This window comes from Sarcophilus harrisii, chromosome 6 (genome assembly GCF_902635505.1).
Source record: "Sarcophilus harrisii chromosome 6, mSarHar1.11, whole genome shotgun sequence".
In the NCBI taxonomy this organism is placed as follows: Eukaryota; Metazoa; Chordata; class Mammalia; order Dasyuromorphia; family Dasyuridae; genus Sarcophilus; species Sarcophilus harrisii.
This window is the reverse complement of record NC_045431.1, coordinates 72,757,133-72,774,801: the sequence shown is the minus strand read 5'-3', so window position 1 is coordinate 72,774,801 and position 17,669 is coordinate 72,757,133. Positions and strand designations below refer to the sequence as shown.

Below are 17,669 nucleotides of genomic sequence, written 5' to 3'. Positions count from 1 at the left end.
GAAATAGAAGTTTATAAGTTGTTTATGTTTTTTATTAAGTTTGTTATTCAGATTTTAAAAGCTGCTTTTAACACAGGCATATCAAAAAACTATGTATGATGAAATTTATGAGATCCCTAAATGATATTTTTCTTAGCATGGACAAGTCATCTGAATTTAACAAGAGGAATTGCAAATCTGTGAAAATAGTCACATTCTTTAACTTCTTTCCCTATCTTCCCACTGACTACTGACATCTTAAATGCATTAAATGATAGAATAAAAGTACTTCTTTGAAAAAAATGAAACCAAATTGCAAATTAAATTCCAAGAAATTGAAATTAGCACTGGGAAGAAATTGTCTATTACATGTTGGGGCATTATTTGTAATTAATTGAGGAAAAACAATTTACTTTTACCCCTTCTCAAAGTAGCAGTCTCTTTCTGTGACCAGGGTATTATTCATAGGAATTAAGTAATAAGTCTTGTGTATATTTCAGAAATACCATATTAAGGATTCTTTGAACTACCCAGCTTTATAAGTGAGGCAGTTACCTGAAATTAAATAAGGTACTTAAAGTGGTAGAAAGTAGGAATTAGAATAGTTCCGTGTTCTCATGTCTCCTCATGAGCTACTTACCCACTGAAACAGAAAGAAGACTGCATTCATCTCTCAAACTCTAGTTCTAGTATTAAATGAAATAAGACACTAGACATGAAGTGTGACAATGAAAAATGGCATTCTCTGAGGGAGGAATTACTTTTTTATATATTTGGTGGGAGAATATTTTCCCAAGTAATAAAAATTCATTTTTTAAAAGTGAGCAGTAAAGTGGATTTTAAGAATGAACTAGGTTTTTTTTCCCTTTAAAATGTAGTCTAAATTAATATACATTTGAATTCTGAGATTTGAACTCAGGAAGATGAGTCTTTCTGACTCCAAGCCTGTCATTCTCTTGAGCAACCCTGACAAACATAAGGTCTTAAAAATAGAGAGGACTTTAGCATAGAAATGACCAATTTCTTGAAGTCCACGTTCTACCAGAGTGACTCTGGATAGAGTTGAGGGAGTTCAGGAACTTGGATGGAGAAATTATCTATTTTCATTAATCTCTAACAAATTTACCTCTTCCTTCAATCCTTTAAAAACATTGTTCATCAAAATCTCATAAAAATGAGTGTCTCAAACTATCTTTATATGCACTCAAAAAAAAATTATTGTTCAGAAAAGGCTTTACCAGATTGCCAAAAGGGTCCATGACACAAAAATGATTGAGATCCCCCAACCTAATTCAACTGCTCATTATATACAGGAATTCACTCTACAGCAATCCTTGCAGGTTGTTGTCTAACGTCCTTCTCAACCTTTTAAGCTGAACAGTTTTCAAGGAAGTCCATTCCATCATTTGAACAATTCAGCATTAAAAAAATTTTCCCTTTTTGAGTTTACTTATTCCATTTACACTCACTGATCCTAGTTCTAAGTTAGAACAACAGAGAGTATCTTTTTTGTATCAAGTCGTTAGTGCATAAATTATTGAATGGACATAAAATAGATCTTTATTTCATAAGAAAAAGCCTTAGGATTCATTACTGATTCCATCATCTCCTTCTGACTTTATAAGAGTTCCAACAGACAGTCTTTAAGATACAGAAAAAGCAGAGGTTGCAGCTGAGGCCTTCACCACCTGAGGCCTGCATGAGGATATCCAGCCTACACACTCAGGAAACATAGGCAAATGAAACAATCATTTATAGTAGTGCTTCGCTGTAGGTCAGGGGATAAAGAGAGACATTATGATGACGCTAATAGATGGTATTTATATAACATTTTTAAGGTTCACAAAATCTCTGCCTACGTATGTTATCTAATTTGATAATGTATTTGCTCACCAGCCACCTGCAGTGGCCCCTTTTCCTCTATAAAAATCCCTGTAGAGTGTCTTTTAGTAAATTTATGTGAGCCTGCTTGTCAATTTGGTTTTAAAAATTGGATTTATAAAATATTAATATAAACTACATTGGAGTGTGTAACAAATCCTAAGAAATACATGAGTACAATGTGTGAGCGTAAATGAGAAATAATCTGTACAGTCAATTAGCTATATTCCTAATTCTAAATTCACATCCACATTAGCCCTTGGCCCCAAGCTGGTGCAGGGCCATGGACACTGCACATGATATCAGACACTGTGCTATAGAGAACAGGCCCCAAATTCTAATACACCCCAGCATCTATGATTTTCACCAATCCACATTATTGTAGGCCAGTATTAGGATATCCCAGATATCCCATTATTGACATGGATAATTAAAAGTTAACTAATAAAGACAACATGGTGCAGTGGATAGATAACCTGGCTCTGTTACTTAACTTGTATGATATGGGACAAATCACATCATTTTTCTCTAGGGCTCAGTTTCATTGTCTGCAAATAGAGGGAGTTGGACTCAATGAGATTTGTTAGTTGCTGAGTCTCTAATATATAGATAAAACTTTACTACACAAAGGATGTCTGCAATATCCCTACCACCTGACTATCTATTTTGTGATTTTTACCTCTTTTAGATTTCCGGATTGATGCATAAAGAAATAACATGTGACAAACTCTTTAAGGTCGATGGAAATTCTGGTGCTAAAGACCTGTTGCAATTCTTTAGAAATACGTCCATCTAATGTTTTATATGATTGTATTGCTTATTGTCTTAGGGAAGGGAAAAGGGAAGAGAGGAGATAGAATTTGGGACTCAAATTTGAGTCTCAAATTGGAAATTGGCACTTTTTAAAAAATGTTTAAAAATGAGATGATTCAGGCTAGTTCCAATGATCTTGTGATGAAGAGAGCCATTTGCATCCAGAGAAAGGACTGTAGGAACTGAGTATGGATCACAACATAGTATTTTCATTCTTTTTGTTGTTGTTTGCTTGCATTTTGTTTTCTTTCAGTTTTTTCCCCTTTTTGATCCGATTTTTCTTGTACAGCATGATAGTTATAGAAATATACATAGAAGAATTGCACATGTTTAACATATACTGGATTACTTGCCATCTAGAGGAGAGGGTGGGGAAAAGGGAAGGGAAAAATCTGGAATACAAGGTTTTGCAAGGATGAATGTTTGAAAATTATCCATGCATGTATTTTGAAAATAAAAAGCTTTAAAATGTTAAAAATTGTTTCTGTATGTAATTAGGGGAAAGTAAAATATTATTCAAAAAACATCCCTTCTAAAACACCAATTAAAGTAGCTGCTAAACACTGAATTAGTTTTTAGTAGTTAATTGTACTGCACAAAGTTAATAGTGATTTGATGCATGTCGGAGAACTTATTGGCTAACAAATCTTTAGCCCCATTAAGTGAACTATAAAATAACATCCACAAGTGATTCCTGGAAGTAAAGTCCAGAATCCTGTCCTTACTATGAATGGATAAAGTAAACACTATCAGAAATAATAACAAGATCAGAGCTTAAATGAGCATAAATAATGCTTTTCCTTCTGATATGCTTTGCTTCATCAATAGAAGAAAAATCTAGCAGGACTACTAGACATTTTAAAATGTCAAAAATCAGTAAGCTGAATTGATTTCAGTGTTTAAATTGAGGTCATTTTTATCATAAGCCATGAGGCTGTGTGCATATTATTTTCTAAAAAGTAAAATAAAAACATAACAAACTAGAGACAGGGACCATCTGTTATACTGACCGTGCAACACAATGTTTCATTTACTCAAACATAATGATGAGGTTTGTAGGATCAGCTATAAAGGTTGGATTTTGCAGCCTTGTCCATTTTGTATGGGAAGAGCATCATATGGAAAGCCTAAGGATATTAGTCTCTAAATTCTAATTTTAAATATGTGTTAATACATTCAGTTACATATTTCCATTAATACATAGGAACAGTTAACACAGACTTTAATCACTCTTAAGGTGCTTTATATAGGAGCCAATCTTGCTATTTCAGAGACCAGGGTTTTTTTCTTAACAAAGAAAAAATTCATCAAAGTATGTGAAATTAGTGTATTTCAATATTTCTAGTTGATCTTTCATATGCTTCCCCTTTAATTTCATCAAATATTATTCATTTAAAATTGTACTCATGATCTTGAACATTATGCTATTCAGAAATTGATTAGAAAAAGAAGACATAATTTCTGTTCTTTTGGAGCTCAAATTCTAAGGAAAAGATGTTATTAGCAGATACCTTCAGGGCAGTGTGGGGTTTCAGTTTTGGTTAACATAAATAAGAGAAAAGTAAAATAAGTTTATGGGTAGAGGTAGTTTAAAATATTAAATAATATCAATTTACTAGTGCCTCCAACTTTTTAGAGATATATTTCAAGTTGATATGGCACATATTCATCTAGTAAGAAGTAATTAATTGTCATTCCTCAATAGACTTTTATTGTGTTATATATGTATCAAGCTATTAATATGTGTATACATACATATGTATACATGTGTGACACACACACCATTCAGCAAGAGTGAACACAGTATTTGCAGAATACAAAATGGCAAATTTATGAATGGGTGCTACTTTGGGAAAATGTGGTTGGTCATTCAGAAGCAGAGAGTTGCCTTCATTCTTTTTCAGACTCGCTACTCTCTTTAATAGGCAGATGTTTTGCTACACTGATCTTTCAATTCCTTTATAATATAGGCCATAAATCTGCAGTGGTCATAGATTTAGTTTTATTTTTTATAAACTGTGCCATAAAATTTTTGCTTGTTTTCCAGAATTCAATTTAGATCATTTAGTCCAGGGGTTCTTAACTCGAAGTTTTTAAGCTTGTTTTAAAAAAAGAGAGAGACTGATAGAGCTCTCAGTGTAACTGGTTTCATTATTAATCCCATATTTTTAATTTTCTGTATTTAAAAAGATGATGCTGGGGGAAAAAAGTACATAGGTTTCACAATGGAGCCAAAGGAATTCATATTACAGAATAGGTTAAAAATCTCCGATTTAGTTCAGTTTCTTTATTTGATATATGAGAAAACTAAGACTTAAGGATGTAAAGTGATTTATACAAGATATCACAGCTTCTTAGAGTACTTAAACACAGATCTCCTGATTCATTTCTATGGCACTGATTACTATACATAGCTACTTTCATTACTGTCAGCATCTTTTTACTTTATTCTACTATTCACAATGATGTCTTGGGTCATTAAAAGAATGAAAGAGATTAAATATAAACAAGGAATAGGCTGTTTCTTTGAAATCAAGTGCCTCTAAATCCATACTAATCAGCTAACAAGTAATCAACCATGTCAGGAATTTTTGTATCTTGAAGGTTATAGAGACAACAGCAAAATAACTCCTGCCTTTCAAAATTTTACCATTTAAAAGGGTTGAGAATGTTCATATCTTTAGATTAGTACAAGGTAAATGTTGGAGGGGACATTCTGGCAGGTGGGTGAGGGAAAGGAAAAGTTAGGAAGTGTGGAAAGAAAGGGAACACATCCTAGAGGGAATGGGAGTGGTAAGGAATAGGAAGAAAGCTAATTTGGCTGTGCTTTTGAGTTCAGAGAGAGTAGTAGTATTTGATAAAGTTGGAAAAAAAAAATGTGAACTGAATGGAAAGAACCTTAAGTGACAAACAGATATAAATAGTTTATATTTGATGCTAGTGTTAGCAACACTGGAGTTGATATAATGGTTAAGGGATTTGAAATGAATAATCAGATCTGCAATTTAGAAAGATCTCTGTCTGCTATTTTGGAGGAAGAATTAGGATAGGCAGAGAATTGAGGTGGGAACCCAATTAGGACATTATATTTCAGGAGTCTAGATGAGAGGTGATAAGGGCCTGATTTTGAATGAAGAGAAGGAGCTTTGTAAAGCTGTTACAGTGGTGGAAATGACTTGTGAGAAATATTATGGAGGTAGAAATGACACGATTTGGCAAATGACTGGGTATGTGGCATAAGTGAGGAATGAAAGGGAACAAAGAGATTATGAACCTAGATGATCCAACTCTCATTGAAAAGAGTCAAGTTTGGAGAAAAGGAAAATGTGGTTAGTTTTGGACATATTGTGTATATTTAACTTAAAATATTCAATAAGTTGGCCATTGTTATAGGGCTAGAGCACAAAAAGGAGATCTTATTATTTAGTTTGATCCAAAATATGGGGCTTATGCCCAGTCTGCATCATGTGTAACTTATTACACTTACCCCCAACATTCCAATTTATAAGACCATCTCAGTAGCACAATCTGAATTATTAATGAGAACGCCAAGAGGTTAATATTGTTCAACATAAATTAAAATAATGGCATTAGTTGAAGAAGAATGATTTGGTGATTTTCAGTGCTGTCTCAAGGCCTAGGAATAGATGTCACCACCATTTTTTGTCTTTAAAGAGAATGGCAAAGAATTTTCTCTTAAACAATAGCTCTTCTGTCAGCAAAAGATTCATCTGCTCTATATTGAGATGGGAAGAAAAACTCTGACTCAGAACTCATTTATGACATTATCTTGGCTAGTTACATTTTGGCCTGCTATTCTGGGTTTTATAATGAAGACTAAATCCTAAAGACTTTTTTTTCCTCTTTTCTTTTGCAGAGAGAAGATGCGACAGTCTGCCATGTATGAGTTGTGCCAGGGGATGCACCAAATCAGCCTTCAGTTTGTTCGTCTTCAGCTTACATTTGAAGAGTACACCATAATGAAAGTGTTGCTTCTCCTAAGCACAAGTAAATTGGTGTCCATCCCAGGACTTTTTTCTTAATTTCTTTTTTGCTTCTCTTTAATACAATTCTCCATGGAACAAAATTTATAAACTTGTCATTTTGCTCAATTTTTTTAAAAAATTATTTTAATTTATTTTTTAAAATATAAGGAGTCAGATGAGAGGCAGTAGGGAGTACTGGCATATTTCAAAGTGAGGAGGGGAAATGAACCTGATTGACTTATTATTATGATGCCCTCAATAGAAATAGGGAAAATTGGAAGAAGGATTAAAAAGATTTAAGATTTGTAGTGTTTGAGATCTCTATGGGACATCCAATTCAGAAGGTCCAGTGGATCACTGTTATTAGATTAGAGCTGTCATTAAGAAGAGGCAAGTTTGGAAAAAAGAAAAATGAAGTTAGTTTTGAACATTATGTATACTTAATTTAAAATATCCAATGAGTTGGCCATTTTTATAGGGCTAGAGCACAGAAAGGAAATCTTACTGTTTAGTATGATCCAAAATATAGTGCTTACCTTCACACTGCATTATGTGTAACTTGGTGTAGTTCCTCAATATTCCAATCTCAGGAGCTCAACTACTAACTCTCTAAATTTGTAGCAAGCATCTTCCCTCTCATCCTTAGTTTTTTTAATCTGTAAAATGGACATTTGGACTTAATCAATTATTCTCTGGGTATCATCCCTAGAACCCTTTCAGGGCCTGAATTCAAGAAAACTGAGTTTAAACCCAGCCTCAGACACTTGTTTTCTATGTGACTCTGGACAAGTCATTAAATACTCTCTTTGTCTTAATCCATTGGTGAAGGAAATGGCAAACCACTCCAGTATCTTTAGCAAGAAAACCCCATGGTTAATAATGGCATGCTGTGGTCCATGAGGTCCCAGAGTCCAACGCAACTGAAAAACAATGAGGTCAAAACTATTTTCATAATACTAAGGCATTATTTATCTGTTAAAATACGCCTCCCTTTTCCAATTACATAACTGTGTGAGGCCAGATTTTCTTCGTACGCTTCAGCCAAAATGACACATCACAACAGACTAAATGAAGAAGCAGATATGAGAATCCAGCTGTCTTTTATTAAGCCAAACTTTAAAGAGATGCATTTTTTTAAAAAGTGCCACTCTTCATTTTTTGTTTTAGAAAATATAGTTTTTATTAAAATATGTTATTTTAATGAAATCAACAATTTTTAAATGTATCAGTTTTAAAATCTAATATGGTAAATCTCTAGAGAAATAACCCACAATAACAAAATTTTTTAGGGTTTCTCAATTACTTTTAAGACTGTAAAGGGCAATGAGACCAAAAACTTTGAAAACTATTGGATTAAATAAATCATATGGTCTTTTCTATAGACCTAGAAGGAAAAAAAGGTCCCTGAGAGATCATTTAGTCTAAGTCTCTCATTTTGCAGATGAAGAGAAGTCCCAACAGTAATTTATTTGCCCAGAGTCACAATAAACCAACAGTCACCATCTGAACTCAGGACCTCTTATTCCAAATCTAGGCTTTTTTCTTTTCTTCATACAAGAAAAACATTACATTCCCTCCATGATGTTTCATGTCAGCCTCAAGGACAGATAGTCTTCTAACTTCTACAATCAAATTTCATGTTATTTAGACTCTGTCTGGTAATGCAATAATTTTGTGGACATTTTATCTAGCTGTAGTGCCAAAGTCTTAGAACTATGATTCATGCTGATTTTAGTTTTAAGATTACACCCTCTCAAATTACTTACTCCTATTTCCTCCTTTCCCTCTTGCATCCCTCCTTCTTTCCCTCCTTTTCTTTCTTTCTCTATCTCTTTCTCTCCCTCCTTCTCTTCCTCTCTCTTTTCCTTTCCCTCTCTCCCTCCCTTTTCTCTCTCTTTCTCTCTCTGTGTGTCTCTCTGTCTCTATTTCTCTCTTTTTCTCTTCCTCTCTTTCTCTTCCTCTGTCTCTCCCGTCTTTCTCTCCATCTCTCTCTCATACATACACACATTTAACCTGCCATGTTTCACCTCTCTGATTCATTGATTCATTTGTTTTTTTAACTTCCAGTTATAAGAAAGGTTTTGGGGAAAAATGCCAACATCATAGATTAATTGAATTTTGAGTGAATTTCACTGTGTGTGCTGTGTCTGCTCCTTGACTTAGACTATTTAGTCTGAGTGAGTTGCCTTTGCTGCTTTCTTATATAAACCGATGCAGTTAAGAATAGACAATACTATCTTGTGATGCTTACTATGATTATTATTTTTGTTTCCTAAAATTTAAGTATCACAGTTTTTAGATAAATAAAAGTAAATGACATTAAACGTTTCACAAAGTTTTTCATAATAATCTATGGAAGAAAGTATGAGAACATTTCCTCTGATTTGGAGATAGTGAAATCACATAGCAATGTAAAATACATTTAGAAACATTTTATTGATGATGACATCATTTTGCTTCTTCTGCATGTAGAAAGAAGCAGATATTATACCTCAATTTTTTCTTCTATGCTCTTCTCCAGCCCATAGATTTTTGGAAGATTTCCAAAAGCAAGTCCCATTGCATTTAATAAGTAAAATCAGAACTCTGGGCTGACTTCCAGAATGTGATGTTTTGCTCAAGTCCTCTTTATTTATGGGTTTATTTCAATTTTTGGAAAAATCTGGCTGAGAAATAGGATACATTTTAGTTTTAGCCATAAAATAAAAGTAATAATGGGTGTGGGAATGAGACCAGACCTGTGATTTCATGGGTACAGGCAATCCCCAATGAAGGGACTCTTCCTTTCCATTATAGATCAGGACCTCAGGCATGAGTTGCCTGAGACTCAAATGACCTGCTCAGGAGTCACTCAGGATGTGTCAGAGGACTCAATCCCAGGGCTTCATGAGACTGAATACTCTGTCCAGTACACTATGCTGCCACTCATAAGTAGCAATACTTAGCATAAAGTTTAATAACTTCAGAATCCAAGTAAACAACCCTCAAAAATCTAATGGCTTAAGAAGAATGCCTGTTTGATCTAAGCAGATTTGGCAAGTGTTAATGACCTAAAAGATAGTATTGAAGCTTGTAGTAAAATGTAAGGTTTTCCCCTCTCTCTCCAGATGATGTTACATTTAATGTACCTGTGAAGGAAAGCTAGTGGAATTTTATACTATGAAGAAATAAGCCTTAGTACAGACATGTGTGATTTAGACCTCAAGATTCTTTTTATATTAGTATTTGATTTGTGCAACTTCACAGTGCTTTTCTGAAGATTGGACCTAATTTTAGAATTCTGGATAGAAATTGGCTTTACAGTTTTAGTCAGCCGACATTCTCCATTATTACTTTTCAGTAGTAACCACAGAATTGATGAGTATGTTGTTAACAAATGCTTGTTGACTGAACGACTTAAAGAAATAGAGAATTTATTTTTAAAAGTATTAATTTTATGAAAAGGTTTTTAATATATTGTTCATGAGTCCTTCAGCAATATGGGCAGTTACTATTAAAGGATTTCTCTATACTTTCTCCCCTCCTTTCACTGGCAGAACACGAATTAACTTTAATCAGGAATCAAAAGTATAGTGTTTTTACATCCAGAAATGAAATCATTAACAGTCGCAGAAATATATTCACAACAGAACACCCATATATATTCAGGATACTGATTTTATTTGGAAATTTCATGGTGTGTCTGACCACCAATCTCACATGCTTAAAATGTGTCTAGTCTTTAGTATATATTTGATAATATAAGTGAATTTATAACAGGTCTTCAGACCCTATATAGTCAATACATATGTGTATAAACCCATCGTTAGTCACTTTTTAAACTCAGGATTTAACTCAAATGATATCATGAAAACAAAACATCACTTAAAATGAGGCATTTTATATTACATTCAAACTATTGTATAAAAATAAACAAAAACCTGTTATATTCAGAACTTTGACAAAGATGTACTATTCTATGATTTTTTAAATTTTCTTGCATTATTAAATTTGCTTCCAGAGGAAAAAAAACACCTTCTGAGCAAGTGGTTCATCCTCCTCCAAACCCTCTTTCTCTGTGGCTCATGAACATACCTGTTGCCAGTTCATAAGATTGCTAAGCTGTGTCTTTGTGAGAGATTGCAGCATCCTCCCACATATCGTGAAATCAATCACTGAATGGAAAGGGAATGCTCTGAGAAGACATGCTTATCACAGCCATAATAATAAATATATTTCTTAGGGGTGGAGCTCAATAGGACAACTAGAAATTTTTAACCTCTGAAGTATGGGCACTCAGTTATGTGGCAAGGATTTGTAAAATGCTCTGAAAATAAAGAATAATGTGATTCAGTGTGTGTGCTCTTATATATCCTGAATAATTGCCAGTATATGAATCTGAAGTATCTATTATATTTCTTCTTCAGTATCATTCATAATATTCAATATTCATCTAAAAAGGAGTGCCCAGAGAGTTTAGAGCATTTATATGAATTAATTAATATTTTACATATATTAACTTGTTAACTTCTAAAACAGTGTAATGTTTTATCATATCCGTGTTTTTCAACACAGTTCCCAAGGATGGCCTCAAAAGCCAAGTTGCATTTGAAGAAATGAGGACAAATTACATCAAAGAGTTGCGGAAAATGGTAACAAAATGTCCAAGTAACTCTGGACAAAGCTGGCAAAGATTCTATCAGCTGACTAAGCTACTGGACTCCATGCATGATGTAAGTTTAGTTCATTAATTGGCTTTTAAAACAGCAAGCTGGTAGTGATCTGTTGGTGCTATATTAACATTTTGGAGACATTTGAATAGCTTGTAGAAGGATCGAGTTTATAATTTTTCATGTAGGAATAGACCAGTTCACAAATACTAAATGCTGATTAAGAAATTTTCATTTCGATAAATTTGAAGGAAAATAAACCACATTGACAGCAGTGGGTGCGGTTTTGTTCTCTTTAGAACAAGATCAGATAGAGAACACTCCACAGTGTTCGGACCCACAGAGTGCCCTTGGTCACGGACCTCCTTCACATTTGCTACAGGTGTTAGATCAAATTTCACATTTTTTATTTGCAATTTAGGGAGTATTTTGTTAATAAAAATGTTTGCTTTAACATTGAATAAATAGTTGATGGTCTGGCAACTATTAATCTTATAACTCAATCTTTGAAAAAACATTATTAATGGTTTGGAGCCAACTTATATCACCCCATTTTTGCCAGATTTTGAATCCTATGTTCACTTGTTATATTGACCACTTTCTTTGTCTTCTAGAGGTAGGAAGGTTGATTTGTATATTTTGGTTCCTTTTTGATATCACATCTGTAGTATCAGGAGCTTTAGTTTTCCTAAAAGACTAACTATAAGTTAAAATAATCTACTCAGTATAACAGAGGTGGTATTAAAAATGATTTTTGTTTCACTTTATGTGTTGATCCTTAGATTATGATTTTTAAAAATTGTGCACAAATAGTCATTTAATTTCTCTTATTGGTGAAGCCTTGGAATTTTTTTTTTTTTAGATTTCATTTCAGATCTATTAACAAACTGAAATCTGTTTATGTTATTTACCCAGAGAATTTTTTCCCAGAGGTTTTTTGTTACTTTAAAGTGTTGATAAGCTTGGTGATAGGCATGGAAAATTACTACTGGTAGTTTTTGCTTTAAAAGGGAGGTTTCTCTTTCCCAGGGAGATGACTTCAGTTGAGTAGTGCAGAGCATCATGAAAGGAAACAATATCATTTCAATCGAGTTATGCCAGATATTCAAGGGTACTTTGAATAGATCTTGCTTCCTTTCAACTTAATATATAACATGATTACAATGCTAGAAATGTGTTTAGTAATAAATAATAAAAAGTTTAGTAATTATTTGGTAAATTATTTTCCAAAGAATATGATTTAATGGTAGATTTTTATGCTAGATGATGGCAAACAGCTTTCTGGAAGAAAATAATTTTTTTTTCTCCATGGTACATTTTTGCGTTCATATAAAAGTTAACAAAGGGGAGGGAAATAATATTGTTCAGTCAGAATGTTGTTTAAACAACAGATTGTCTAGTTATAGGAATTTTCTTATTGTGGGTATTGCTTAAATTCCTTTTAGTGTATCTCAGGATGAATTTATTGTATGTTCAGAAATTCATTCCTTCTTTGTGCCAGCACAAGTGAATTGTAAACTAAGCTACATACCTCCAGGTAAATAGCACTATATTCTTAGAGCCAATTAATATGTTAATAAATGATATATAACAAAGCAATTTTGCATTTAATTAAACTAATCGCAGGAACTGAGAAATGTAACTCCTTCTTAAACCCCAAATCTTGCAGAACTTTTGTATGAGTGAATCAGCATGTCAGTTCTTATTTCTGTGATATGAATTGGGACAATTAAAGAGAGCTATCTCATTTCCAAATCCAAGTCATTTTAAGGAAACAAAAATACATTTTGGTCTTCTAAGTTATCCTGAGTCTTCTATTTATTGACTTACTACAGAAAGAATATGGGGAAATGCAGTATAAATCTAAAGGGACTTCTCTAAGGATCCTATTTACTCAGTATTACAAGTGTAATGTACAAACCTGGGATCTCTCAGCTTCTAAGTCTGTTGTTTTATTTAACAATTTTAGCTGCTGTGACCTAATCAAATCCTTGACCCAGGACTTTCTGAGAATTTCACGTGGGCTCTCCCCTTTCTGCACACACAGATATTTACTATATGGAAAAAGGGATGAGAGTACCAAACTTCATGTGTTTAGAAATACTACAATTCTTTCTCATGCTATGGTTGTTATTTAGGCAGAAACTTGTATACTCTAGGAATTTTTCATGCTAGTTATAGACAATTCAACAGAAGGGGATTTACCACTTTATTAAAAAGTTTGTAAATGACCACAGAATCCAGCTGTGGGTTCATAAACAAGTCATTATTCCCTATAGCACAGTGATACTACATTCAAATATCACAACTTATTTAACCATTCCCCAATCAGTGGGCATCTACTCTATTTCCTGTTCTTTGTTACTCTCAGCCTCAGTTTCTTCATCAATAAATCTGATATGTAATATCCTCTTGTTGAACCTACCTCATAATATTGTATAGAGCCTTATTTGAGACACTCTATAAAAGGTACTATTCAAATCTATCAACCATAACAAAGCTTCTGAATATCTATCTTTTACCCAAAAATTTCAAAAAGCAGAAAACAGTTGTTCTCAGAAGTGTGACTGTGTATCATGTATGAAACATTACAAATGTTAGTTTGATAAAATACATCTGATACATGGTTATCATTTTCTAACTCTTGGTTTCAAGTTTCATTTTTCATGGCTATAAAAGTCCTATTACTTAGCTATTTCTTAGCTACTTTCGTTTGTTCACAGGAGTCAGGTTCTATTTTTTATGTGCTTTGTTGAGTGGCCAGTATAGTTAATAAATGCTAAGTGGTAATAGAACTATATGGGGTCTTTAGGGAGGACCAGAACCTGTGGGTAATGGCTCACCACATCCTTTTCAGGCTCCTCACCTTTGGTGTCTACCTGATTCACCCAGCTCCCATCTTTGGCTCCAAGAAGCTGTAGCATGTACAGTAGCCACTCCCCACTAAGATTCTTGGCTGGATAACCACCAGCCTGCAACCTGTCAGGGAGTTAAGGGACTCTCTGTCTCGAACAGGTGACGCTTCCTCTGGCAGAATGGCAGATAAGAACGATTTGTCCCAACAGCCATTGAGAGGGAGCACGTAGAGCCTGGTCACTATTGAAGATGTCCAGATCATCCCTTAGCATCTTTCCTGACTTTTGTCCTACCACTGGACTACATTAACTGGAAGAGAGAGTGAGTGCAAGTCTGCCTAACTCAAGTCCAATTCACTCTCAAACTCAGACATCAGCCCGTGATGTTATTGTTATTCTTCAGAAACGAAGGAAAAACATCGTGATAATAAATATAAGTTCTGTTCCTCCTATGATCGTTTCCACCTTGAACATACCCTTATATTTAAATTCATTTCAGTAAGCTATATTATAAAAACTCACTATATTACATATATCTAGCATTAAATTACATAAACTACTGTCCTCAAGGGACTTCCAGTCAGGTTGGAGAGATAGTATTTATGAAGAATTATACAAAAAAGGCAGAAGAATATGATTGAGTCCCACTTGACAATATGGTCAGCCATCTATATCTAAAAGGTCATCTGGCCCAGCCCTTTCCCTGCCCCCCTATAATGGGAATCTCCTAGAGGTGACACTCCTAGCCCAGCTAGTCAGTGGCACAAAGAATGACCTTTTCCTGCTCTATCACTTTATTGTAGACGTTCAGAGAGAGAGACAAGCTGCTTGTTTTATGCCGGACTGTGTTATGCTGGTGATCAGAGAACGAGCGCCTAGGAACATTAGAAACAGATGCTCTCCAAAGCTTCATTCAGATCTTTCCTGACATCTTCTGGAATGTGTTGTTTCGTGGGGGGGGGAGGGAGGCTACATCTTGAAGTCAGCAAAAACTTGGTTTTGCATGAAAGTTAAATGCATGTTTAGCAATTCTCAAAACAGAATTTTAAGTCAGCCTCAACATGACTGATTCTGAACAGATTTTCGTTAGGAGGGATTTTGTTTCAGCATGTTATCATTCAGTTCTGTTAGCCTACCCTGAGGCCGCGGGGCTGCAGCCAGCACTGCTTGCCGCTTGACTCGGTTGCCATTTTCTGCCTGAGAGGATCTTCTTGTTGAATAACAGCTTTCTTCAGGCTTCTGAAGGCAGTACTTAACCAGTGAAATGATTTTTCTATAGGGTGAAATCTCTGAGTGAAGATGTCACTTCTGTTAAAGGGTGGGGTGAAACTCGAACTGTGAAGTACAGTACAGAAATATCACACTGTAGATCCTACAGGAGTGCACAGGGAAAGAGTTATATATTTGTTTGGAGACAAGGAAGTTTTAAGTTTCAGTGATACAATTAGCTAACAATAGAGAGATTCATTCAAGGTTTATGCTGTAAGCAAGTCAGTCTTTATGCAATTATTGGAATTCTCATTGCTCATTTAGTTAATTGTTTCCTGTGAAGTTGTGACTTTCATTGTGATGATTTTAATCCTATGCAATTGTGCCCTTTGTTGTGATGATTTTAAGTATGATTATATTGCACGTAGACTTGAGATGAGTGAGTCACAAGCCTACTTTAAGAGACCAAGGGATAAAAATTTAAGTCACAAGTTTGATTCATCTTGCCTAAAGCAAGTAGTTTGTGTACTTTAAGGTATGACTTACTGGTCATGTACCACCATTCTGGAAAGCAATTTAGAATTGTGCAAATAAAGTCACTAACACACCCTTTGACTCATAGATTCCACTCCTATATCTTTAACCCAACATAGCCATTGACAAAAAGAAAGGTCTAATATACACTAAAATATTTAAATTATTTTTTGTAGTAACAAACAGAAACAAAGTAGATGCGCTTTGATTGGATAATGGTTAAATAAATTGTGTTAATTAAATAGAAGGGAATATCACTAATTTGTAGGAAATAATGAGTGTGGTAAAATGATAAAATGTCGAGAAAGTGATCAAAGTGAAGTAAACAGAGCCAGGAAAACAATATGCACAGACACTACAGGAATATACATGGAAAGAGCAACCAAGAATTTAAAAAAAAATGAATTTTGCAAAATTAGTAACTGCAGATTTGACCCCAAAGAAGAGATATGATAAGATACCTTTCCCTATTCCTTTAAAGAGGTAGGTAGGAGTTAGAGAGATCAATGGTTGTGAAACATTGCATGCAATACTTTATTCTGTTCCTGTAGAAATCAGTTTTGCTTAATTTTTTTCACTTTTTCCTCTTTCTATTTTTTTAAATGTCTTTGTCCTAAGGGATAGTTCTTTTAGAAATTGAGAATAAGAGAAAGAATGAAAATCTAGGTGATGTAAAAAGCAAAAAAAAAAAAAATCAATAAAAATCAATTTTTAAAGCAAAAACATTATTTTAAAAAGATATGATTCAATTTCAGCTTCTGGAATTTTTTTAAGTTCTTAAATTGAGATGTAAATTGAAAATATGGCCTTCAAACTGAGTTTTGGGGTGTTTTCTACACCATATAAAAGTACCTCTGATCATAGGAAAGAGATTTTGGGAATCATGAAAGTCCCTTGAGGGCAAGATCTCTAGTGTCTGATAGTATCTTATGAATAAAAAGTAAGCACTAAATAAATCTTTCAAGTTGAATTGGTTCAGCCCCCTTATTTTGCAGATGAGGAAATTGAAATACAAAGAAATTAAAGAAATCAGCCAAAATCACATGAATATTATGTTGTATAATAAAGCTGTGAATGCAGATTTTGAATTCAAGTCAATTTTCTTTACCTTATCATGTCCTCCCTGCCCTGCCTCTTCCTATTTCTCTGCTCTTGGGCAACACACATGTAGTTCTCACTTTCAGGGACTTTATATTTTCAAATAATAATAGTTCACATTTCTACAACCATGCATTTTTTTCGCATTAGTCCTATAAGGTTGGTAGGGCAAGTGTTAAACTCATTTTCAAATGAGGAAGTAAAGACTCCAAGAAATCAAATGGCTTGGCCAAGATTATGTGACTAGGAGATGATGATGACCTTAGAGTTTTGATCTTATGCTATGCTCTTTCCTTATATCATTTATATGTCAATTGAATAATAAGAAATAACACTATTTTGAAAGTGTAGACCAGCAAAGAGCTAACCAGTTATTTAAGAAGAATTAAATTGAACACAAAAAAAAATGATATAGGTCCTCTCAGTCTTTATGTGAAAATTTCATAAATCACTTAAGTCTTCTTACTTGTTAAATGCCAGAATATTCTAAAATCCAATTGGAAATGTAGGTAAGGCATTTTTTAATTAGGCAAGGAGATTAAGTAATATTTTATCCTGTGAAATGGCAAGTTGCCAGTTAGATGGCAACCATGAACAACTGATATGGTAAACCAAGAATTATTGCTTAGGAACCTTATCAGAATCTTTCTTAAAAGTTGTCAAAA

The 17,669-nt window shown here is 33.9% G+C and overlaps 1 protein-coding gene across 10 annotated transcripts in view; it reads left to right on the top strand.

Annotated features, from left to right (window-relative positions):
- Positions 1-17,669, top strand: part of NR3C2 (nuclear receptor subfamily 3 group C member 2) — a 358,516-nt gene that overhangs the window by 304,201 nt on the left and 36,646 nt on the right. For all 10 annotated transcript variants that reach the window (XR_004230317.1, XM_031942985.1, XM_023505949.2 and 7 more), the window contains exons 7-8: positions 6,551-6,681; positions 11,214-11,371. Coding sequence is in view for 9 of the 10 variants with exons in the window: in XM_031942985.1 (XP_031798845.1) it covers positions 6,551-6,681; positions 11,214-11,371 (289 nt within the window). In the remaining variant the exon portion in view is untranslated. The remainder of the gene's footprint in view (positions 1-6,550; positions 6,682-11,213; positions 11,372-17,669) is intronic.